The sequence below is a fragment of the Aethalodelphis obliquidens genome, unplaced genomic scaffold (assembly GCF_003676395.1).
Source record: "Aethalodelphis obliquidens isolate GAN/ISIS:26980383/991018 unplaced genomic scaffold, ASM367639v1 scaffold3, whole genome shotgun sequence".
NCBI lineage: Eukaryota > Metazoa > Chordata > Mammalia > Artiodactyla > Delphinidae > Aethalodelphis > Aethalodelphis obliquidens.
This window is the reverse complement of record NW_020837947.1, coordinates 29,128,976-29,155,332: the sequence shown is the minus strand read 5'-3', so window position 1 is coordinate 29,155,332 and position 26,357 is coordinate 29,128,976. Positions and strand designations below refer to the sequence as shown.

Below are 26,357 nucleotides of genomic sequence, written 5' to 3'. Positions count from 1 at the left end.
ATATATATATATACACATATATATATATATATATATATATACACATTTTTTTTCCGTTTTCGTCAAAAATACCTTAAAGTTTCTACCATCCCAGAACTGAGTGCGGCCTTCTATTTGGGATATGAAGGGGTACCAGTAAAGAAGCAGAGGGGTGGTAAACCATTATAAAACAACATCAAATAATGAAGCTGCTTTTCTTGAGTGACTGATAAACTGGCTCTAAGAGCAATTCCAAAAGCAAAGTTCTCCTACTTCCCTCAGCAGTGGTGCATCACTGAAATAACCCATCCCCTCCCAGGATGGCCACCTGGTCATGCAGCATTCATTTCACAAACAAGTTCCGTTATTTTAAAGTATTGTCGAAAAGCTTTGTTCGCATAGAAAAGAGAGACATTCTCTATGCCTACAGAGGCTTAAAACAGCCGAGCTTGCAGCAACGGCGGGAAAAGTGAGGGGAAGAAGGAAACTAATGTGTATTTAATGCCCACAATGTGCCAGCGTTAAGCGTCAGAACAATTTTAAGAGGTGGGTTCTTCTCCCCAATCTGTACGTGAGGAAACATGCTCAGAGAGGGAATAAGATGTGTGCAATCACACAGCTAGTCAGTGGTAGAGATGACTCTTGGGGCCCTGGACTCTTTGACCTCAAAGCCCATGGCATTTCTGCTTATAGAACATCACATGGCATAGACGATTAAGCTACCATGAACACAATATACAAGTGACATTTCCTGAAAGGAATAAGGACAATTAGTGAGGTACTGTGAAGGCAGTTGTGTGAGTTCTCCTTTAAGTTGGAATGATTCTAAGTATCTTCTTGCAGACAATTGGGATAGTTTTCCATCAAAAGGGAAAACTTAAGAAATGTTCAGTGAAATAGAGTGTGGTAGACAGATACCAGTACCTCATGGTGGTGCAGAATCGGAATAGGATCAGAGGCACTGTTGGCAGGGTGTGGGGAAGATAAGCCTACATTTCTAGAACACCTACCATGTGGTAGCACCTGTGTTTGGCATTTCACAAGCAGTAGGGATGGGGGAGAAGGACAAGAGCCTTCGAGTCAGAGAAACCTAACTTTGAAAACCCAGTGCTGACGCTTACAGTTTTCTGACCTTGGGCAAATTACTTAATTCTTCCGTCTCCATTTCTGTAACATGGGAATAATACTATTTATAGTGAAGGAGAAGTAAAGAGAATACCATGTTTAATAGCTTAGCAGAACACTTGGTGTGAACTAACGCTCACAAAAATTGTAACTGTGATTAGTCACTTTCACAAATGTTATCCAACTTAACTCTTATAATTACTCTACTGTAACGTATTGTGATCCAAGTTCTGTGGATGAGGAAACCTGGGTTATTGGAGTTTAAGAAACTTGACCAAGGTTGCAAAGTGATAAATGCTGGTACGAGTATTGGAAACCAGGTCATTCTCATAACAAAGCTTTGTCCTTAATACTATTCTCTGCTACCGGAAGGGGGCCTGCTGGAGTTGACCATGTTGAATAATGGTTTCCTCCAGGAAATTAAAAGAAATTAAAGGGAAAATGTTTTTAAGCTCTATTTTTTTCTAATCAAAATGAAAATTCCTTTATTGAGTTGCATGAAAAACAATTTAGATGACCATGTTTATTGAATTATTATTTATTTTTTAAAGTAATTTGATCATTGACTTTTTTCTTAATGTCAATAAGGAAATTGGTGTTGCCTCTTAGTAAGACGTTAATATTTTGGCATGTTAAGAAGTGACTAAATAAAGGATGTTGTTATATGAGGCCCATCCTGTGAAGCTGGGGACCACATGTAGCTCAGGGGTCATTTGAAGGGGACAGAGAGGGTATTGGGTAGTTGCACTTCACCACACACCATAAATAAACTAGAGCTACAAGGACAACTGTGTTCATCCAACAAATATTTACTTAGCACAGGTACACATGCTTCCCGCTCTCATGGAGCTAACAAGCAAACAAAGTAACTTCAGATTATGGTAACTGCTCTGAAGACAATAAAACTAGGTCAGATGGAGAGTGACTGGGTGGGTGACTGGGGAGAGATGACATTGATACTGACACCTAAATTACAAGAAGGAGCTAGCCATGCAGGTTAGGGGGGAGAGGAGTGTGGAGGGGACCATTCCAGGCAGAGGACATAGAAGGGCTCTGGGCAGGAGCAATCTTCCAGTGTTCCGGGCATATAAAGGAGCAGTGTGGCTGGAAGGTTGTAAACAAAGGTGCGTAACACAAGATAACACAAGGTAAAAACAGAGAGACAGGCAGGGGGCCGCATCAGGTCCAGCGTCTGCCGTAAGGCATTTGGAATTTATTCTAGGTGCAGTGGAAGTTGTTGTAGGGTTTAGGTTGAATTGGGACCTGGTGGTTTAAGATCGGCTGCTGCGTGGAGAAAGGAGTTTAGAGGAAGAAGACCGTTTAGGAGACTGCTGCCTGGAGAAGGGCTTCTTGAACTTGAATGTGAGTCCCTGACCCTCAGGGATTGTAAAACCCAGAGTTTCTGATTCTGTAGGTCTGAGGCAGGGCCTGAGATTTCACCTTTGGAATAAATTTTCAATAAAGCTGATGGACCATGCTTTGGGAACCGCTAGAAAAGAGCATTTCCCCAACATTTTTCTTGGGAAAGCGAGTTCCAAAATATGTTAATTGATAGTCTTTGTGGAAAAAAAAAACCCATGGCCAAATAAATTTGAGGAATACTTGAATTTTATGGCCATTCAGTATATGTTATCATCTTAAAGGTCCTGAGATGTTTTACAGTTAAGAATCCTTTGTAACCATGTTTAATTCCTCCGTTCCCGAGTGTCTAAGTAATGACCTTGAGGACCCACTGAAATGAGGTCTTTCTGGTGATCAGCTGACAATTCAGAAGGACTTTGCCAATAGCGAAAGTGACCAGGGCCATTATTTCTGCTGAGGAAAAAAAAGACCCCTGTACTACGTAAAGTTTATCTAATCTTGAAATTCTTAATGTCTTCAGTCTTTTTAATTTCTCGGATCAGTCTTGTTTCCATAATGTGCACTTTCAGAGTGTAAAAGTTTTGTATGACATAGTGATTTTTCTGTTCTTTTAACCAGAGAATCTTTTGTGTTCGTAGTATATCACGCTGAGTATCTTTATATAAAACATATAAGGGCAGATCTGCTCTAGGTGAAATGTAGAAGTTGGGGGACTGGAGACATCCCATTTCCCTCATGTAGACAATCCCTTCCCCCATGGTTCTCAGTCACCCCAGAAGGGTTTCCTGAGTCCTGAGGGTTGCTCAGAACACATTCTATAGGGCAGTAATCCAGCTGAAGGAGCACCAAACTAGAGGTTAGGAGGAAGTCCTGTGCCTAGATGTAACTTAAGCTACTCATTTAACCTCTGAGCCTCTTTTCACATCTAAACATGGTTATAATCCATTTCCTTCCTGGAGTTACTGGATGGATTAAATGATATAATGTAAAAAATATATATATAAAAGTAGCACTTAGCTCTGAAAACTATCATCCATGTCCTGTGGCGGAGAAATTTAATGCACTATTTCCCCCAAAAGGGAAATGACAAAGGCAGAAATTTCCAGACATGCAGAAGGTCAATGTTTGCAGAAAGTGGTACTGCAGTGGCCTGAAATATAGTGAGCTGAGAGCTGGAAATATAAGCGCCAGCGGTGTAAAATCATGTCCTGCCATGACCACACCTACCTACCTATCTACCTATTTTTCTCTCTCTTCCCCACCTCCAACCCCAGTAAAAATAAAGAAACAAGCAAACAAATAAGTAAGTACCATTTTTGAGCTCTTGCTATGTGCCTGGCACTTTTCTGAGTGTCCTGTTAAATGCATTACTGTCTCCTTTGCTTTCACCACCACCCTATGTGATTGGTACCATGTCACACAGCTCGCAAGTGGTTTGGCCAGCCGGAACCCACGTCTCTTCCACCTGCTCTGGATCTCTGTACTCTTTTTGTCTCATGTCTTTCCCCACCACCTATCAAAATAAAATTCATGGAACATAATAATTTAGGAATGCCATTTTTACTCATAAATTGCTCTGTGTAACTAACGTGTTTTAATTTAAAAAAAAACTTTAGAAAAATCCTGCTTCAGTTTATAAATAAATAATATTATGAATTTTCCAAGGATCTTCCTAATATATGATCACTTTGGATCCTGTTCAGTTGTCAACACAACATGCTCTTTTCCCAAGCAGAACTATTCCTGGATATTTACCATGATGGCAAAGGAGGGATGTCAGTATTTGAGTTCTGCTGCCTGTGGAGCTGGTGATGGGCTCTGCAGCTGAGCACCAGCTGGCATGTACACCTTTCAGCACTGCACAGCTCTAAAGCAGGACGCAGACCAGGAATCATCCATCATCTGTTAGAGTTTATGAAGATTATCTCTATTCCCTGATTAATTGTATATAGTATTTTACCTGATAAGTTGCAGTAATTCCTCTTTGTTAGAAGGAGGAGTGAAAGAAGCTAAATAAATTGTGCTTTAGGGATTTGGTTTATTTTGAAGCATTAATGTGTCATGTGCTGTGAGGCCATGATTCTCTAAAAGTCATTCCGCAGGAAGGATGCAAAGGAAATAGCCCAAGTCAGGGAAAAGACTGAAGGAAAAGTGAACAGTTATATTGCGAAACTGAAATCCAAGCTCCCAAAACTACTTGCTCAATTTAGACAACATCTTATATAAAAGGAGCACTGGAGAAATGATATGTTCATCAGGATAAATCCACTGGTTACTTTTATATTAAACAATCTACACACACTTATGTGGAAAGGCTTCTGAAACAGCACAAGCTATATTTTAAATGATGAGATTGTCATGAAGATAAGTACTGACGTATGTGTACGTCACCTAAGGAAAAGCAACATGATTTGCTAGAATGTGGTTAGAATGAATCAAGTGTTGGAACCATGGATTGGAGGCCACTCTGATGGCAGCATGCAGGTGACCACCCCTCTGGGCATAATGGTTAGAGCATTCTGAATTTGGAGGGAGAAGGGACCTGAGTTTAAATTCTATCTCCACTTCCTACTATGCATGTGACCTTGGGTAGTTTTTTTAGTCTTTGTGAGCTTCAGTTACTTTTATATAAAATGGGGAGAATAATTTCATAATTTGATTAGAAGGGTTAAATGAGTCAGTGCATTAAAACTCAGCACATTACCTACCACAAAGCAAACATTCAATGAGTGTAACCTGTTTTATTTGGTTCCAAGGAAGTCTGAATGTTGAGAAACTGAATTTGGGGAAAACTGGGTGTTTTATCCAAAAATGTATGTGTTGTTTCATCTCATAATGTGAGATAATCAGCTCAATGTTGTAGAGAAGAGCGTGACTAGAGAGTGATCATGGCACATATAAATTGAATGAATGAGGAATTCACAAGTCTCAAAAACTTTAGTGATAGAGAACAGACTTGTGGTTGCCAAGGGGGAGAGGGGGCGAGGAGGGATGGATTGGGAGTTTGGGACTAGCAGATGCAAACTATTATATATAGTATGGATAAACAACAAGATCCTACCGTATAGCACAGGGATCTATATTCAATATCCTGTAATAAACCATAATGGAAAAGAAAAATAAAGTGAAAAAAATGTTAGTGTTTTTCATGGTTGCTCATAGTATATGTGTTTAAGGGCACACATGCGTGTGCATGTAAACATAGTATAGTTGACCCTTGAACAATGCGGGGGGTCAGGGGTGCCGACCCCCCATGAAGTCAAAAATCTGAGTAACTTTTGACACCTTAAAAACGTAACTGCCAATAGGCTGCTGTTGACTAGAAGCCTTACTGGTAACATAAATGGTTACCACGAATTTTGCATGTTGAGGTATGATATACCGTATTCTTACAATAAAGTAAGCTAGAGAAAGGAAAATGTTATTATGAAAGTCATAAGTAAGAGGAAGTACATTTACAGTACTGTACTGTATTTATCAATACCATAAGTTTGTCATCTGTTTGTAAGGTGAATTGTCTGTCAGTACCTATGTCAGTATTGTCTTACATGGTATAAAACACTGTAGATGTGATACACATTACTAACACTAGACATCAAAAATGAAAAGATAATGTGAAAAATAAATTCGTATTTATTTACAGACATAACGATTCATAACAAAGCAGCGATGTGATTGCTTTATGGTAGCCTAAGTGTCATCAATATGGTTGCTTCACAGTAGCCTAACCTACACACTAATGAATGAGTCATTGTAAAATTTTTATGACACACAGTATTACAGTTATATTCTTAATACAGTATTGGAGACACAGTTACATTAAAAAAAAAAAAAAACCACTTACCTATGATGATAGGCTGATATGCAGTTTCTCCAGTTAATAGAGAGGGGTATACTGTACAGTAATGTAATTCTTTGAAAGCAAAGTTATAAAACAGTAAGAAAACTAACCCATTATTAATTTTATATGATATATCGCTCACCTTATGCACACGTAAGGATAAGCTGTTCACTTCAATACAAGTCTTTGCACACGATGTTCTACAAGACAAAAACTTAGGCGATGGTGATTATGGGACAAAAACGTGTCATACAGTTCTTGCCGTACAGTTATTAGATTTTCACACGAAGACATTCAACACACATACACAACAGCTAAGGTTATTAACTGTCTGTCATGATGATTACTCTTCATTTAGTGGAAGTGGATCGTCATAAAATTCTTCATCCTCGGTCTCTTTACAATGAGTAGGCTGAGGACGAGGGAGAAGAGGAGGGGTTGGTCTTGCTGTCTCACCAGGCGGCAGAGGTGGAAGCGATGGTGGAGGTGGAAGGGGAAGCAGGAGAGGCAGGCACACTCAGTGTAACGTTATGGAAATACAGCGCAATTTCTGTCTGACTTTTTTTGCTTTTTCGTTTTTCTAAAAATGTTTCTATATGGTACCAATCTTTCCATCGTTTGCTTTAGTTTCAGCGCCCATATCATAGAAGGGTCCATGTCTTAAAAGAGATCAAAAGCAGTTTTGAATAATCAGAACCTTCTGCCAGACTGCCTAATGTCATTTTGTTTCCTGGCGCTGCTTCTTCTATGTCTTCTTCCTCGTTGTCTGGCACTGGTTCAGATGCACTCATCTCCATCAGTTTGTCCCCTGTTAATTTTTCTGGTGTGGTGTCTGTTAGCTCTTGAATTTCTCCAAGATCTCTATCTTGAAACCCTTCGCCCTCACCTCTCTTTGCCGTATCCACCATCTCTTTCATGATTTTCTTGATTGGCTCTGTCGTAAATCCTGTGACGTCATGCACAACATCTGGACACAAGTTTCTCCAGCAGGCATTTATTGTTTCTGGCTTGATGGCTTTCAGGGTTTTTTCTATACCAGTGATGGCATTTTCAGTGGCATAATCCTTTCAGACATTCATGATGTTCTCTGTTGAGGTTCTCTTCCATAGCATTGACAATCCTTTCCGTAGAGTACCATATATAATGAGCCTTAAAGGGCCTATGACCGCCCCCCGTTCTGGAGACTGAATTAGAGATGTTGTGTTTGGGGGCAAGTAGACCACTTTACAGTGCCTTCAGTGTTGAACCTATGGGGTTCTGGGTAGCCAGGGTCGTAGTCCAATATCAAAAGGACTTTTAAAGGCATTCCCTTACTAACAAGTTACTTCCTGGCTTCAGGGACAAAGCCTCAATAGAACCAATCCAGAAAAAGTGTTCTCGTTGTCAGGCCTCCTTTTTGTACAATCAGAAGACTGGCAGCTGGTGTTTATCCTTTCCCTTCAAGGCTTGGGGTTAGCAGCTTTATATATAAGGGCGATCCGGATCATAAACCCGACTGCATTTGCACAAAACGGTAGTATTAGACTGTCCCTTCCTGCCTTAAATCCTGCTGCTAGCTTCTCTTCCTTATTAACAAATGTCCTTGGTGACATTTGTTTTTCCAGAATAGGGCAGTTTCATCTGCAGTAAAAACCTGTTCAGCAGATATTCTTTCTCCCCAGTGATTTTCTTAATGGTGTCTGGGAACACATCTGCTGCCTCTTGGTGTGTGAAGCTTCTTCTCCTGTTATCATGACATTTTTTAAGCCAAACCTCTTTCGTAAATTATCAGACCATCTTTGCTGACATTAATTTCTCCAGCTTTAGCTCCTCCACCTTCCTTTTGCTTTAAGTTGTCATTTAATGACTTCACTTTTTCTCCAATCATATTAGAATCTACACGTATGCCTTTCTTGTAGTAATCCTGAACCCACATCAAAGCTGGATTTTCCACGTGAGATAAAAAGGTATTTCTGAAAAAGAGCAAGGTTTCGAGCCTGCTGGTGTAACTGCAGCGATGGCTTCATGAATCTCCTTTTCTTCTTTACAATGGTCTTTATGCTGGATTTACTTATCTTGAGATGGAGGGCAACCACAGCTGAAGAATTTAAGCTATGGTACATATCAAGTAATTAAATTTTTTTTTTTGTCATGTCATGATTTTCTCTGCTTCTTGGGAGCACTTCTAGCATCACTAGGGGCACTCGTATGGGTCCCCTGGTGTTATTTAAGGTTTATGGTATTGCAGTAAACAATGCAAAATACGCGAGAGCTGCAAGAGATCACTTTTTACTGCAATGTGCAATTTACTGGAGAAATGAACTGCTCACAAGGAGTTGATTAGCCTCGCTTGGCATTTAAGCGGATACTTGTAACACTTGAGCTCACTGAAATAGTAACAGGAGGTGGCTAGGAAATTCCTACAGTAGTACAATATGGACTACAGTTAATTTTTTCAGTTATGATTTAATCCTGCATTTAATCCTGTTTGTATACATTTCTCTTGACTGTGAACAGTGCCCTGAACAGTCTGTGTGTGCATAAGTTTTGATCAATTTTAACTTTTTAATAGATTTATGTGTATCTTATGGTATTAAATGATAAAATAGACTAGTATCTCTATATATTTTATGCATTCATGATATACCTAATTTAATTTTTTTTTCAATATTTCTAGGCTATGTGGTTGGTCTGGGAGTTTTTTTCAAATGATCGCAAATCTCCAAAAAATGTTCCAGCACATTTATTGAAAAAAAATTCCGCATATAAATGGACCAACAAGGTTCAAACCTATGTTGTTCAAGGGTCACTTGTACATATGTATGTAAAAGTAAAGCTAAATTAAAGACAGTGACACTTCTCAAACTCTCATAGGGAGTTTGAGAGACAGTGAAACTTGAAATTAATACACAAGAAAGATAAGTGGTTATTCATTTCTTAAAAGCACAAACTTCTGGAGGCACCTTTTATAACCTCCCTGAAGTTTCAATCTCCGTTTATGATCTTCGCTTATGAACATTCAATCTCACTCTGTATGACAGTCTCTAGTAAGTCAGAAAGAGAAAAATAAATACCGTATATTACCACATATATGTGGAATCTAGAAAAATGGTACAGATTAACCAGTTTGCAACGCAGAAATAGAGACACAGATTTAGAGAACAAACATATGGACACCAAGGGGTTGTAGGGGGTGGGGTTGGTGGTGGGATGAATTGGGCGATTGGGATTGACATGTATACACTGATGTGCATAAAATAGAGAACTAATAAGAACCTGCTGTATAGCACAGGGAACTCCACTTCACTGTACAGTAGAAACTAACACAACATTGTAAAACACCTATACCTCAACAACAACAAAAAAATAAATAAATTTTAAAAAAGCATTCCATCTCACATCTTGGGTGTTGGAGGGAGGCAGATTACATTATTGCCTTGCCTTAAACTTCCATAACTCATCATTAACTTGCCTTTTTCGAAATTCATGTCTCACTTATCTTTTCTACAGTCTTCCTCTAATATACCACCCACCTTTCTCCAAGTCCTGAGGCCTCAGTTGGGTGGGTTCATTTGCCATCTCTGTCACTTTTCTCTCAGTCCTATGCTTTCTAGCTCATCCTTCCATGGTCATTCTCACCATTCTCTTTTCTTCTCCCTTTCCATCTGGTTGCTATGCTATACTATTATATATTGTATAATATAAATATGATACTTTACTATTTTTTATTTTTAAAAGTATTTATGATATATTATGGGCTGGAAGCAAGTTCCATCCGTCCATAATCTCTATGATAGCAGTAGTATAGCATAGCAACTATAGTTGTAGCATATTACTATTGCTGTAATTCCCCTTGAAGTATATTTAATCTGTTATTAGTTTAATAAATGTGGGTGAGCATTATTCATTGGATTCTCTACTGATCAAAACAGTAGAAGCCGGTAGTGGTAGGTAAGCTGTGTGATGTCCCCTTCATGACTTCTGATTACTTAATTTGACTACTGTTCAGTTACAAATATGATGCTTACATCAAATACTTGGATTTTGAACAAATCCTTTTAATCCAGAGGAAAAATTAACTAGTTTTACACCTTTACCTGCTCCCTAGAAGGTCGTTGGCTACATGACTAAGAAAAGAGGCACCATGGTTCCTCTGGTCCTTGAAGTTAAGTCCACAGATGATCTTTATGGAGGTGAAGGTGGGGCAATTCACTCTTACTCATAACTGTAAGCTATTTCCAGGGAAGCCTAATTCCCAAGAAATTATACGAGTCACCATGCTACTCAGTAATCAGACTGATTCAGGTCATAAGAGTCTTTTGGAAGCATCTCAGAGGCTTAACTCCTGGGAAACCAGAAGGCCATGCCAGCTCTGGTGTTCCCTAACCATCCCAGACCTTCAGGAGAGCTCTTAGACCAGTGCTTTATAAATATTAACATGCGTATGAGTCACCAGGCAATCTTGTTAAGCTGTATATTCTGCTTCAGTAGATCTCCAGGGTAGGGTCTGTGATCTGCCTTTCTAACAAGCTCCTAACTCAGTGCTGCTGGTCTGTGAGCCACACTTTGGGTAGAAAGATCTTAATCACTGATTCTCGGTCTTGTGTACATTAGAATCACTGGAGAGCTTTGAAATTACTGGTGCATGAGTCCCACCTCAGAGAATACCTGATTTAATTAGTACAGGGTATGGCCTGGGCAGCAGGATTTTTCAAAGCTCCCCAGGTGCTTCTCATATGTGGTCAAGTTCAGGAGCCTCTGCCTCAGACGTCATCATCCCAGCCCCGGATGACGCTATCACCCCGCTTTTGCATAAAGCCTCATCATCTTTATGCCTCTTTTTCTCCGTCAGGCTCACCTTGAAAAAAACAAAACAAATCAAAAAAACCCTGTCCAACACTCTACCTGTACCTCAACAGCTGAACGTGGCCACAAATCTCAAGTGGGTCCCAGCACACCTGGGCTAACTCTTCCAGCTGATTATTTCAAACCTTCTCTCCCCTCAGCCCTTCAAAGCCCCCTCTCAATTCTGCACAAAACTCTTCCTCCATCACTTTAAGGAAAAAAAAAAAAGCAAACTGGAAGAATCACTTTATCTTTGCACCATAACCGTATTCTCTGCCTGCTCTCTGCACCCCCATTCATGCCCTGGATCCAGGCCCTCTCACTTACCCAGTGAATCTCCTCCCAAAAAGACCTCTTTCATTCCTGAATCCCCAGTGTCCCACTTTTCTGGATTATTCCCATCACTCTTTTACATATCGTAATAGTCCCATCACCAGAAAAGCCTCTTGAGCCGTTTTCCAGTCACTGCTCTCTTTCTCCTCTCTTCCCTCACTTGCCAGTCCTACAACTCTCTTCAAATCTGAGAAATGACCTTCTTGCCAAATTCATGGTTTATCTTCCTGGTGTCTCTCTCACTTGTATTTGACCCAGTTAATCACTCCCTCTTTCTTAAAATCCTTGGTCCATTTCACGTCTCTCACATGGGTCACTGTGCCTCACACTCTCCCGTACACATTTTTCTCACTGTCGCCTCTGTGTATGTTCCCTATCGCCATGGCTGTGCATGGCTAGTCCCCTCCCTTTTCTCAGGTCTCTTATCCTCCACTATCACCTCCTAAGAAAGGCTTTCCCTTCACTTCCTTTCAATAAGCCATCACCACCCATCCCCATAGCCTTCTGTGTCTGCTAACTGATTTTTTTTCACCACCTAGAATACTACATACTTCCTTGTTTTTTGTCCATGTATTCATCAGAGGGCCCATCCAGTAATAGTATAAACCCCACAAGGGCAGGGAGTTTGCTTATTTAATTTTCTGCTCTCTGCCCAGAATTTGATCATGTCTGACACATAGTAGACACTCAATAAATACATGAAAGTTCCTAAAACCCTTCTCCAGTTCCCCCTGAGAATGCTTAAGCCCACTGCCTGTCCATTACAGACAAACAACTCAATTGTAAAATTTACCTTCTGATTCATGACTGAATGTCATGGCCTTTCTTGTCGCTGATTAAAAGAGTTTAGGTATTCTAACAAACCCACTAGCTATTTCCACCTTGGTTCACGGAGCTAGTTTGTCTTTCTTTTCCTGTAATGAATTTGCACATCTTCTGCCTCTGTGTGCACGTGTCCACAAATATGATTCAGGTCCCAAGGGAGTAACTGTTCCAAGAGCTCGAGTTCTTAAAAAAAAGTCCCCCATTTCTTTAAAAATACATAATTGCTGCCTCTCCTGAAATATTTTTACAGTGTGTCCCCAGAGGAGGAATTCCAGCTGATGGCCCAGTGCAGGGCAGAGGCCCATAGACAGACTGTCTGGCTCCAATTTACGCTCTGCGCTTACACGGCTAATAGGCGTTAGTATTTTGATATAGAGAAGTGCTGTCCTTGATCCTGACTTGGTTATACACTGATCACATCCGGCTGAAAAGCACACAGTTAAGGGCCAAGAGCTACTCATTTTCTTCATCTCCCCTCTGTCTCTGTTTCTGTCTCTGTATCTCTTGTCTGTCTCTCTCTCTCCAACAAATGTCTTGGGAATCGTTTCAGTATTTTCGTAGAACGCTACACAGAGTCAATTTAAATTGGCAGAGGTTCAGTTTGCCCCATAGGAAACTCTGCTGTAGACACTTTGAACCGGTTGGAACTGTTATGCATGTATAATACGTATCAGAGCTACCACAAAACCCTGTTACTCACTTTATTATCCCACTTTTCCCCTCTATCCAAGTTTTCACTGTCACTTCATTGCAGACCCTAAACTCAACACTCACTACAGTTAAACTGAGGAAAGGCAGTAACCCTTGATTCATAAGGTGCCCATAATTCTACAAACATCTAATGAAAATGAGCAAACATCTCTGTATAAAAGTTGGCTTCAATCCAGAAGTATGTTTAATTCTCAAATGCCTGATAAAACCGTGGGATTGCAGGCTGCGGCAGCTCCTGCCCAGTGCTCTGCAAGGGAGAGGGTGTCCCACATGACAGCGACACCCACCAACTTCCTGCCCATCTTTCTTGGATTCCTACATCTGGGGGTTCTTTAGCTGGAAAATGGGGTGCTGGAATCTTGCTTACTTAGAATTAGCTATCCCAGTGACTTAGTAAACTGGAAAAAGAAAAAAAAAGTAAAACCGGATATTTGAAAGTAAGCCCTCACCTGATGTTCTCTTAGAAACAAGATCAGCACCTCTTACAAGCACAGCTTTCCTTGGCTTGTGGCGTGGCTCTTCCTAGCCGTTCTGTGTCAAGCCTTCGGCATAGGTGACAAAACACCTCCCTTTCAACAGGTCTTAGCAAAATACAGCCAGTTCACACTCAGGCAAACCTCAAACTGAAACTTCCCCGGTTAACCAATGAAGTTTTGCCAAAATGCTTACTAAGTCCTGGCTCTAGGAGCCTGTGTGATGTGGAATCGCCGGAGCTCAAGAAACAGATAACTGCCCCTTCCTTTGCCGTGGGGTTGCGTTCCAGTGGGGTGCTCAAAAACAGTTTTCATCATGTCATACGCTATGCTTCTTTGTTAGAGAATTTTTGTTGATTTTCTAAAAATTATGTTTGTTTGTGTGCCTCTCAGATGCACAAAATGCATTCTTCATGGTTTTTCCTATCACTGCTTAGGTAGCATAGAGAGTTACGTGCTACAGAAGCGTGGCATCGGTGAAAGTAACAATCAAAAAGAAACAGTACGTTTTCTCCCATCCCCGTAAATCTGATCTGTAAATGCAAAGAATGTGAGGCATTGAACATAAGAAATTGAAGAATTTTATCTAAAACTTGAAAAAGAAAAATTGGCATATCATACGATAAGACTTTAACCAATCTAGTCTCAAGAAGGAAAACCTTTTATAGAAGACATTTCTGAACCCCCATCTGAAATATATATCTTTAGGGCAGTAATCATCAGAAACATAACAGAGTCCTGTGGAGCTCAGTTTTATTGTCTTGCATCAGTGAACATTCCTCAAAAGCATAGAGCATCACTAATGGAATTATATGTTTTCATGCTATAATTACATTTGATTTTTCCTGATATTTCTGTAGGCTTTTTGTTCATGGTTCCATGACTAGATGGAATATTTACAAGTTTTCTGTGTCCTCAGCCTATTCAAACCCCCCACCCCCATAACAAAGAGAGAGGGAGTCTAGAAATAGGAATTTTTTACAGGAAGAAGACACATGTATATTTTTAAATTTTTTTACCTCCAGAGATTTTCTTTCAGCAACAGCAACAAAAACATAAACAACAACAAAAAGAAATAAGAAAAAAGAATTTTATATTTGAAGGAAACAGAGCAAGAGATCCCTCTGAGTTTTGAAGCTCCTTGAGACACACAATGGGCACTTCATATTTTTGTTTTCATTCTTGAATGAATACTTGTTGGATAAAATGGAATTTATTTGATCTTTGGGTATGTTGCTCCAAATGATCCTGTCACTGGAATACAGATGAATCTAGCATAGAGTCATACTGACTGGAGGACATAACACCGAGATGCCATCAAATATGTGAACCAGGGCTTCCTGGTGGCGCAGTGGTTGAGAGTCCGCCTGGCGATGCAGGAGACACGGGTTCGTGCCCTGGTCCGGGAAGATCCTACATGCCGTGGAGCGGCTGGGCCCATGAGCCATGGCCGCTGGGCCTGCGCGTCCGGAGCCTGTGCTCCGCAGCGGGAGAGGCCACAGCAGTGAGAGGCCCGCATACTGCAGAAAAAATAAATAATAAAAATTTAAAAAATATGTGAACCATGAGTCTCTGTTTTTGAGAAGAGAGAACGTCTAGCTATGAAATCCACAGAAATCTCCAAGAAAGAGACGTAAACAGTTGGAAAATTATGTTGACACCCAGCATACTATGATTGTCCTCTCATCTTCTCCCACATCAAGTCTTAGCTTTGCTCAACATCTCTGTGACCTTCTCCTCTCTCTCCTTCTCAGCACTCAGTTCCTATTCTGTAGGTTTTCATCACTACAGAATAAGAGGCTGACATTCACTTCAAACATGGTTACACTCTAAGGTTTCCCCCCTCAAAGCATTATGGAAGTACAGAGGGAAAAAATTGGTTGTTGCAGTATAGGTGTGGCATAAAGAGGGTCTTCTTCTTGCAAAGTCGAGGAAGTTAGGGGGTGTTTATGAATACTGCTTGACCTGACCTGGGTTGCATATTCTTATCATAAATTGAAGTAACGTTAGCATTACATTTCCCCAAGTTTAAATACATTTCTTGAAACGCCATTTATTAGAACATTGAAAACACAAGTTTGGTTCTCTGTCCTCACATCCCTACAGTCTGGCTCCTGGCCCAGCCACTCAACCCAAATCACCCTCTATGGTCTTCCAAAATAACTTCTCAGCCAAAACCAATAATATCCGTCTAGATCTGTCAGCCTTATTTGAAACCATTTTCTTCTCCCTGCCAACACCCATTCTGGTCTCAAATTCTGAGGATTTGTCCCTTCCAGGTTTCCTCTTTTCTCATCTCCAGAGTCACATCCAGAGCTGTTCTCCTTTAGAGATATTCCAACTCTGATCATTTTAAACACAAGGTTTGTGCATGACTTATTTCCCTAGCCCTAAAATAAAGGTCTTACTTTTAAAAATAAAGTCTTACACCTCTCTCTTCCAGGCATTCAACTGTAATTAACTGTGATAAAGTACCAACTCTGGTCTTCATTCTCAACTCCTTGCTGCTGTGTAATCTCTTAGTTTCTATAAAGAAAAATTAAGTCACTTTGACTTTTTACTAATCCCCTTACTTTCATTAGACTTCTAGATGTATATATTTTATTTTTATACATTTCTATATTATATTTACTCAATTAATGTTCCTTTAGCCATACTCCACCCTTCCGTCTTCATCCCTAGTCAAATGAAGGTTAGATCAGACTCTACACATATTCAGATAAATATTGCCTGTTGATCAAAATACAATTAATAATGAAGTTAGAGCTGCTCTGCCAGCTCTTTCTATCCCACCTCCAGACGATATCGTCTGCTCTTGTCCTACAAACATCCAATAGACCTGCTTTTCTCTCTTTTCTACTTATTTGTTGTCATTCTTAAAAGGACGTCCTTTTCTCTTTGTAACAGATCTGCTCCATTCTTCAGTGTCCCATCCAAGTACCTTTCTCCAAAGGACTTTCCATGGAGTATATGTAAACTGGGTCCTGTGAACTAGCTTGCTTCCTTCCTCCTCCTCTCATGAATGTATAGCTTTATGTGAAAATGTATCTAAGTCATTTTTCTGTGCATATAAAGTTCTGTAAATTCACAGATGTAGCAGTATATTTAATATGTTGTAGATAACCCTTTAGAAAGGCACCTTTTCTGATAATTGGGAAATCTTTTGCATCTTAGGTTAAAAACCCAAACAGGGCTTGCCTGGTGGTGCAGTGGTTGAGAGTCCACCTGCCGATGCAGGGGACACGGGTTCGTGCCCCGGTCCGGGAAGATCCCGCATGCCGCGGAGCGGCTGGGCCCGTGAGCCATGACCGCAGAGCCTGTGCGTCCGGAGCCTGTGCTCCGCAATGGGAGAGGCCACAACAGTGAGAGGCCTGCGTACCGCAAAAAAAAAAAAAAAAAACCCAAACAGTCTCCGCCTCCTTACCCCCTATAGGCATATGCACTTAAGATAATTTTAATAATAACTGTGGTTACTGAAAATTTACTTCATTATATGTGCATTTCCTTTTCAGGATCCCCCCATGGCTGTAACCCTTGGACTCCGAATGGAGGAGATGATTTTTAATCTTGCTGATACACATTTATTTTTTAATGATTTAGAGGTAAGAATTTACAGAGCTAAGAATAGTTGTATCAAACTATTAAAACTCTTATATGGTTTCTATATATGCAGATAACCTCACGAAAACCAGAAAGATAGAAATTTAGCTCAAGAGAACAGTAAAGTTCCTGTCAAGGGAAGACATTGTATATGCAAATATAAACAAAAGCGAAATTGTATTAATGAATGATACATATTTACTGGTGCATATTTAGAACAAAAAGTGTCTCCAAAAAGGTCTGCTTTGACGTCATACCATACACCCCTGTCCACTACTCCTGGTCCTTTTGGTGTCTCAGCCACAATTCATTCCATCTTTGTATCAGCATTAGCTTTTCCAGGTTACTAACCAGGATGCAATTTAGGTTAATCACTGCACAGTAGTTAGTCACAGATACTGTTCCTGGTTCTAGCATGGATCATTAATTTTTAAAATTTTTTTATTGGAGTATAGTTGATTTACAATGTTGTGTTAGTTTCAGGTGTACACCAAGGTGGTCAGTTATACTTATACATATATCCACTCTTTTTTAGATTCTTTTCCATATAGGTCATTACAGAGTATTGAGTAGAGTTTCCTGTGCTATACAGCAGGTTCTTATTAGTTATCTATTTTATACATAGTAGTGTGTATATGTCAGTCCCAATCTCCCAATTTATCCCTCTCCGCCCTTATCCTCTGGTAACCATAAGTTTGTTCTCTACATCCGTGAATCTACTTCTGTTTTGTAAATATAGATAATCTGAAACCTAATTCTAGACATTATCATTCCCTATTTCTTCCCCTTCTGGATAAAACCATCAAGAGCTATTTACATAGCACTTCTGACTGGTTTGATTGCACTTATTTTCTCTTTTTTCCTTAATTCATCTTTCCATTTCCAACCTCAAATGAAGAGAAAGTAAAAGCAAAAACAACAAACTAAAAGAACCCAAGAAAAAATAGCCTCAGGGTAGCTAAATAAGTACTGTAATAAGGTATATAATATGAGCGCTAATGATCTGAGTTATTAGGCATTCAGATGATAAAATCTGAAATAACTGAGTAACTTGGGCACTGGACAGAAGTTCTTCTCTGTCAAGAACAACTATGCTGAAATAGATTTCTCTTTCTTTTTTTAAATGACCCATTCAAATTGATTTTTTATCCCATGATTTCACAATGAACTTAAAGTGTTTATCTATAATCACATTATGAGTGAAGATGGGGATTATTATTACTGAATCTGCTCCTTGTGTTTGACATTTTATATTGGGCTTTCCATTAATTAATTAACAAACTTTTGGAATAAATATGTTTATCACATTATTGTTGTAGAGAAGAAACTGTAGGGCTCACCAGCATAAAAATCATTTCTAAGGCTACCTGCTAACTGATAGAACTGGGATTTGAAAGTCTGGAGTTTGTCTGTCTCCAGAACACATACCCTGTCCCCATACCATGCTGAAATTAACAGACGTGTGCAAGGAAAGTAAGCCAAGTTAGTGCTTTGAATAAGTTTTTTTTTCAATTGACAAGGTCTTCAACCCAGTTTTAGTTACATCTGAGGCATGAGTAAAAGATGTGTTGTTCAGTATATCCCATAAACATATGTGTTGGAAACCTGTGTAATCGCATTTTTTTTCTTGTTCTCTCTGCAGTGAGTCATTGTTTTTACTGGATAATAAAATTTAAATTCTGTTTAAAGAGGTTTTATTTTTTTCTTCAAGAGACACTATGAAAGATCAGTATTCTTGGGCAAGTCTTCCAGTTTTAGATAATAAGAAGTAATAATCACCTCTCTAAAACCTGATTTAAATTAATCTTACTACTTATTACTGTCTACTGTATAGAATTATTTTATATATACACAATAATAGGAAACACACTTTAATCTTTTGGGAACTTGAATTTTTTATACATATATGGTGATAACTTTTTAGGTTGATTTTTCTGTTGGGTAAAATGGACGAGTCTCATTCTAAAAAGAATTCTAAGATTATTACTCCTCTCAAGCCTGTAAAACACACAAAAAAGAAGTTTGATATGGTTTTATCCAAGTTTTACAGTTTTATTTCATTTCATTTATTATTTTTACTAGAAATAAATGAAATAAATGACTCTAGGTTCTTAGTGGCACATTAGAAGCCAGATGGAATAAATTTACCATCCAACTTCTAACAGAACACTAAAGTGAGAACATATGATGAATTTGAATATAACTTTATATTGATGATGATGAATTTGAATATACCTTTAGCAAGTTTGACGTGAATATTGGCATATCAGAAACATGTGGTCAGCTATGGTGCTTTAAGAATTTTTATTTTGGATTTGATACTATATAAAATATATCTTTCAAATACCCAACAGGATCTCAGGTAGAAATAGTAACTGAGAAAATATTGGTATTGACTTTCTCGTCTATGTTTATAGCTTTTTAGTTGTGCTTTAGAATGTGATAAAAATTCCATTTTACTCAAACACTAAAACTTAGTATCCAACAATAATGTACTAGATCAATGAAATGATTTGGTCTCTGCATAGAAGCTGAGTTCTCAGATGTGCACATACCCATGTGCACACACATCCAGGTGCCCAAGGAAACTCAGAGGTTTATACTAACTTAGGTGAGATAAACAAACAGTAAAACTAATAAAATCTAAACAATAGCTTTCAAGGTCATTCAGTACAGTTACATACATATCCACTATACTTCTGTATCTGATTTTGAAACTTTACTTTCTCCCAGTTTTTTATTTCAGTAAACCTCTTATAAGCAAAGATTGTCATGAGCTTCGTAACTGGTATTAAGCTATGTCTGCTTCTACTGACAAAGAGAATTCCTCAGGAGAATAACTTCATCATTAGCCTATTATGTGATTTCCCCTTGTGTATTTAATCTCTCAGGGTTCCTTTTCTTAACCTAAAAATCTAATTTGAGACTCAAATCCTTCAATAGATACTGCAACATATGTAGTAGCAGCTGCTCACACATAATTCCTTAAAAGATACAAATTTAAATCCTCTTAATAGATACTTCACTACATCCTGTCCAACTGCAGAGAAGGCAAATGCTCACACCACTGTCCCTAAGAAGTGAATACTCTCTGTTTAAATAAAATGTTATTTTAGTTAAAATAACTTCCAGAAGAGAAGGCACCAGGGAGTTTGGGCTAACAAAAGTGAGAGAAGACTGCTGTGGATTATAACTGATACAGATCAGTGACAACTTTGCAGTCACCTTATAAGACAAAATTAAAGAATTTATGATTAGTGCCAGAATTATTCCAAATGTTTGAGTTCTTTCACTGAAGTTTGTTAAAGCCAAAGCATGACACTGTTTTTACTATTTTGTGTTTTGTCAAAATGTTTCTTATAAAGTTCCTCTGAGTGAACACTAATTGAAGAACAATTATTTAGATTTTTCTAAAAATGTAAGTGATTGAAGTTCAGGTTTCTTTCACTGGACTGTAATCCTTGGGCAATGGTCCAGAGTCAACAAGCATAGTTAACTAGGCATAAATTTAAAGAGAAGTTCCATTTGGAAAAACCTCAAATATAACTTCAAATATGGAACTCACGGTCCAATAAGTTTGATATACTGATGTCCTCAGGAGTAAAAAGTAAATTTGGGGGCAAAATGTACAAATTAATCATATGAGTTAATACTTGAAATGTCAGAGGAATTTCTATAAAAATTAGATGGGAGGATATTAAATATAGAAATGACTTGTAATTCATAAGATCCCCCTTTTTTAATATCATTAGTTTATTATAAAATTATGGAAATTGTTTACATGATAAAAGATTTCAGAACCTCAGTGGAATCAGCAGCTTCGCATGATTCTGTTTCAATAGTGGTTTAATTTGGTCTTCATCCTTACCAAGAACGTCACCAACTCAAGAAATAATCCTTGTCTTCGAGAACTACTTTGCTGCCTCAGTATTCTGGAAGAACTTTTATTTTCAACTTTCATACTAACTAGTTAAATCTCTTCACCCTTTCCTTTAGAACCCAATCCAAGAGCTACTACGGTTGCCTGCAATACTTTTCCCTGAGAATTTTCTGGAAGCATAATACCTTCTTTGGTTAAAGTTTGGGCTGTGCTCCTTTCAACAAACACTCAGTCAAAATGGGGAAGAACCTCTCTAAATGCCTCTCCTGTAGCCTCAGCCCGTACTCTGTTCTCTTGCCTTCCCCTCCAATCTTAATATAAATATCTTCTTACAGTCCTTACCATCTAGAATATTGTTATTTTTATCACCTAACTTTATGTTAGAAAATTTAAATGATTGTGGTAATTCTGTCATGAACTACATTTGTTTAGAGTTCTGCCATTCATTCAAACAAAGAAGTGTTGAGTGATTACTTCTTGCCAGAGAGTGCCTTAAGTGTGGGTATAGCATATCTGGGAGACCCAAACACCCCCCTCAGGGAGCTTCCAGTCAGATTAACTTTTTGAGGCCCTTCCTTACTTATGAATATATTTATTCAAAAATTACTAAACCTATAATTTATGTACATAATATGAACCTTTAAAATTAGTTTACCTGGATTTTCAAGTTATGTACTAAAATTGTATTGATTGAGCTACTCACTAAGTTTTATATTTTAAAAGAAACCTGAGCCAACTAATTTATCCTCAGACTGCAACAAGATCTAATATACTCAGTGTGGAAAGCTAGAGATAAAATATTAAATATTTCACCATCAGATACTTCCAAGTCCTATAATGATTATAAATAGTAGCTGAAAAGTCTTTAGTATGGCATCTTATTTTCAAATTTAATGATTTTTCAGAATTGATTTTGAATGATGAACACTTAATATATATAATCAGACTCTGTGAGTTTGACTGTAATTATCTGAGGGGAAAAAATGAGGCCCAAAGGGCTAAACCATACTTACTCTGAGGTTAGTAAACTAGTTATTGAAACGCCCTACCGAAATTCCACCTTCGCATCATGTACTATTTCACTGGAACTATGCAGATTATTTGAAGATAGAAAAGGACTCTTAGAACAGCAAAGAAGAAATGAATTCTTTTCCAGAAAAGTTACCATTTGTTCTGAGTACACTGTAACTTAGGTCAAGTATGTGGGCGTATGTACCTAAAGTTTATTTTCCTTTGAATTTGTAGCACATTGGAGTTGGTAAATCTTCATTACTCCCTTTTACTTTCAGTATTCTTTTCAGTTGAAAGACTTAAAACAACCACAAAAAGTGTCAGCTTCTATAGTTATTAGCTTTTGACTGGTTGAAAGACCAGGACTTTTAAAACAACATTAGCATGATTCTTTTCATGGTGTCACTGGCCCAGCAAAAAGGAAGTCATAGAAATTTAACAGAACACCATAATCATCGAGCCCCTCTGTTGCTGCTCCAAAAATAATAAATAATAGTAACCACTGAGGTGTTCAGCCCAAACAAGTTTTGAGTATCTTCAGATTAGCTTTGCTTTCATACTTAAGTATGTTTAACAGAAATGGCCGAAAGTGATCACCAGTGATTATTGTAAAGATTCAAGAGAATTCCTTATCAATAATTTTAAGATTAAAATTATTTTTGTATTTGCTCTGAAGAAACTCACATGCCATATGTTTTCAGGCCCCTTTTAAGGTCCTCTTCTGGATTTAGATCTTACAGAGTAGAAACGGTGCCATTTCCCAGCATGAGAGGGCGGGATGGGTGGGCAAATGCTGCCCTCTTCTGGCCATGGGCTGAGCAGGTGGAAAGATGGAAAAAGCTTCAAACATGGTGACAAGCATCCTTTGAAAAACGACTCTTCCAATGTTTTTAACAGGAGTGTGATCAAGTTCACATAGATGATGTTTCCTCTGATGATAATGGGCAAGACTTAAGGTAAGCCATGCCTTTCAGTATGCTCTTTCCTACAGAAATTCAGCTGTGAAGTTTTGCACATGTAATTATTTCTTTTATTTCTTTTTAATGTATTTTGGGTGTTGCAGTACCTACAGTTTTGCAACTGATGGCTTCCATGCAGCTGCAAGTAGTGCAAACCTTTGTTTGCCAACAGGTGTAAGAGGAGGGGTTGACTGGATGAGGAAGTTGGCTTTTCGTTACAGAAGAGTAAAAGAATTATACAACACCTACAAGAACAATGTGGGAGGTATGTGTGGCTTTTACAATTTAATAAAGGTACTGCAGATAGAGGTACAATTTAAACTGTAGTTTCAAGTTTCATATTAGGGACTATCCTTCTGTAAGATAAATTACTAAGAGCTCATGCTGGACGACAGTGAGCCAGAAATTTTAATTTCTTAGAGTTAGTGGGGGAAAAAAAATCTAACTGCAAAATAAAACGTGCAGCACTGTCAAAGGAATTGGGAATTCTTTGTGCCCAGATGTTTGGTCAAGATTAATTGCAGGGCAGAAATAGAGACACAGATGTAGAGAACAAACGTATGGACACCAAGGGGGGAAAGTGGGGTGGGGGGGATGAATTGGGAGATTGGGATTGACATGTATGCACTGATGTGTATAAAATGGATAACTAATAAGAACCTGCTGTATAAAAAAATAAATTAAATTAAATTTAAAAAAAAAGATTAATAGCAGGACATTTATTTTGCCCTTCCTCAGCTGGGACGCTCTCAGTGAAAACCAGACAAAGGAACTGATACAGGCTGTGGAAAGAAGATCTGTCTAAACACAAGAGCCCTAGTCAGTGAAGCAGAGTTGTTAGCAATCATTACCTTTCTGGAATGCTATCAAAAATAGATGCAAACTGCGCTTTATGTCATTTTGAAGACTTCAACAAGTTAACTTTATCCTGTCAAAAACTGCATATTATCTGACAGTATATCTTTGCCATGTATAGTGTTAACTATATCATGGTTTTTATAAATTCAAATACTCTGTAGGTAGTATCTAAACCATTTTGTACTCATTCATATATTACAGGTGATATCAAAACCTGTGACATCAAAACTTAGATCCTGTATGTGCTTCTTGGCACAATAAACCTTGATCGTCTTTATTATTAGGATCAGTTTTAGGGCAACAAGATCGTAGGATTAGTTATGAGGTCACTTAACATTCTTCTCTCAGGGCTTTTTGTTTGTTTCTCTTTTTAAAGAAAAGAGGGATGGTTGAGGAGTATAAACCAGAATCTAAAATTGAAATAAGACAGCTAAATATATATTTTGCATGCTATACATGTGTATATTTACATATATGTCATAGAATACAATATAGTAAATAAAGTTTTCATCTATAAGGTATATACTACACCATACACATCTTAAGGTTGGCTGTGTGTCTATTGGCCTTGTATCCCAGTGCCTAGCTAGCTTGAAGCACATAATAGATGCTCAATAGATGTTCAGTAACTACAAGAGAACCAAAACATGTAGAACCATAGACAGTAATAATGTTAGAACCAAACCGGAGCTTAGATATGGAAGATCTTTATTTCCAAATGAGAAATAGTCTCCTGCAGGCTACTAACCTGCCCATGCGTTTAGGCAGGCAACTTAGGTTTCCTAATTCACTCTAACACTCTATACAAGACACTTCTGTAAAATCAAATAAATAGGTATTCTATTTAAAAGCAGTTGAGGGTAATAACTTTAACTTTAAGATAAATATCCCTTTGGGGAATCTGAATTAATTTTTATCATTCAGGCATGTCATTATTTCCCTCTTAAAGGGTATTATTAAAATAATTTTAAAATTAACAAGATTACTAGTAAATAATTGTATAGCTTAAAAAGTTTAAACAATGAGATATTAATCCATTTTTTGTGATATGTTAACATCTCTTTATTGAAATAATGACAAATGAGGCTCAGTAGAAACTATAAATTTTGGTTTAAAAATTTGTCCACCAAGGACTCTCCTGGTGGCGTAGTGGTTAAGAATCCGCCTGCCAATGTAGGGGACATGGTTTCGAGCCCTGGTCTGGGAAGATCCCACATGCCGTGGAGCAACTAAGCCCGTACGCCACAACTACTGAGCCTACAATCTAGAGCCCGCAAGTCACAACTACTGAAGCTCGCATGCCACAACTACTGAATCCCGCGTGCCACAACTACTGAAGCCCTCGCTCCTAGATCCCATGCTCCACAGCAAGAGAAGTCACCGCAATGAGAAGCCTGTTCACCACAATAAACAGTAGCCCCCACTCGCCACAACTAGAGAAAAGCCCGTGCACAGCAACGAAGACCCAACAGAGCCAAAAATTAATTAATTTATTTTTTTTTTTTAAAAAAGTTATCCGCCTATAAATGAACTCTTAATATTCTGAAATATGATTTAACTAAGGAACTTTATTTTTTAATAGATTTACATGATCTTGTTTCCTCATGAAAGCAACAGGTTTTTCAATAAAATTAGTATGCCTACTTCTTTTCTTATCCTAACATCAATGTAGTTTTCAACCATCGTCTATAGCTGTATCATAGGCTTCAGGATTTTAAACAAAATTCTTAATTCCTTTGTACAAAACAACATATTTCTGACAGCTTTAGCACTAGTATTAGAAACAAATTCTAGAAAACTCTATAGCTGTATGCGATAATGTCATTATTACTGTTTCCAAGTGGTAATGGTTGTGATTATTAAGAAACTAAACATTTTCAGACAACCAAAATATTTGAGGTTTGTATCCCTAGGCTGGTAGACCCCTACTTCTTCTCCAGACCTATCCTGTCAGTCTTCTGGAGTAGTTGTCAAAGCTCCTCAGGTGATTGGCATCCACCATGCCGGATTCTAGGATCAGTGAGGGCAGAGACTGGGACCCACTCTTTCACTGTTATATCCCTAATTTTTAGCCCAGAATGTGATGTGCAGAAGTTGTTCAATAAATGTTTGTGGAATGAATGAATCAGTGGATAATCAATTCTGAAATGGAAGATCAGGGTTGATATCAATCTCTCTCTTTTTGATATAGGTGGGAATAAAAATCATCTGGAGCAGACAGAAGGAAGACCAAACTAGGCATCCCAGAAAAATGTTCATCTCTTGACACTGCCCTACTTTTCTGTGTTGCAGGACTTCTTGGCCCTGCCAAGAGAGATGCGTGGCTGCAGTTGAGGGCTGAGATTGAAGGTCTGACGGACTCCTGGCTAACAAATGCACTTAAATCTTTATCAATTATTAGTACTAGGTAAGCGGTATTGTTGCAGTTTCTATATTTATTGTATTGAAGATGTAGTTCTAATAGCATAGCATATATCAAAATGTTTTAATTCCCAGATTTGTTTTAGAGTTTGAAGGGACCTAAAATTCACTGTGTGTGTGTGTGTGTGTGTGTGTGTGTCTGTGTGTGTGTGTGT

General features: G+C 38.3%; 1 protein-coding gene and 1 pseudogene across 2 annotated transcripts in view; one reads left to right on the top strand and one right to left on the bottom strand.

The window, feature by feature from the left end:
- The window catches only part of EYA4 (EYA transcriptional coactivator and phosphatase 4), a 261,282-nt gene that overhangs the window by 222,613 nt on the left and 12,312 nt on the right, over nt 1-26,357 (top strand). For both annotated transcript variants that reach the window (XM_027079485.1, XM_027079495.1), the window contains 4 exons: nt 16,986-17,075; nt 22,862-22,920; nt 23,028-23,188; nt 26,074-26,188. In XM_027079485.1, the coding sequence (XP_026935286.1) occupies nt 16,986-17,075; nt 22,862-22,920; nt 23,028-23,188; nt 26,074-26,188 (425 nt within the window). The remainder of the gene's footprint in view (nt 1-16,985; nt 17,076-22,861; nt 22,921-23,027; nt 23,189-26,073; nt 26,189-26,357) is intronic.
- Nucleotides 20,868-22,814, bottom strand: LOC113606202 (10 kDa heat shock protein, mitochondrial pseudogene; annotated as a pseudogene).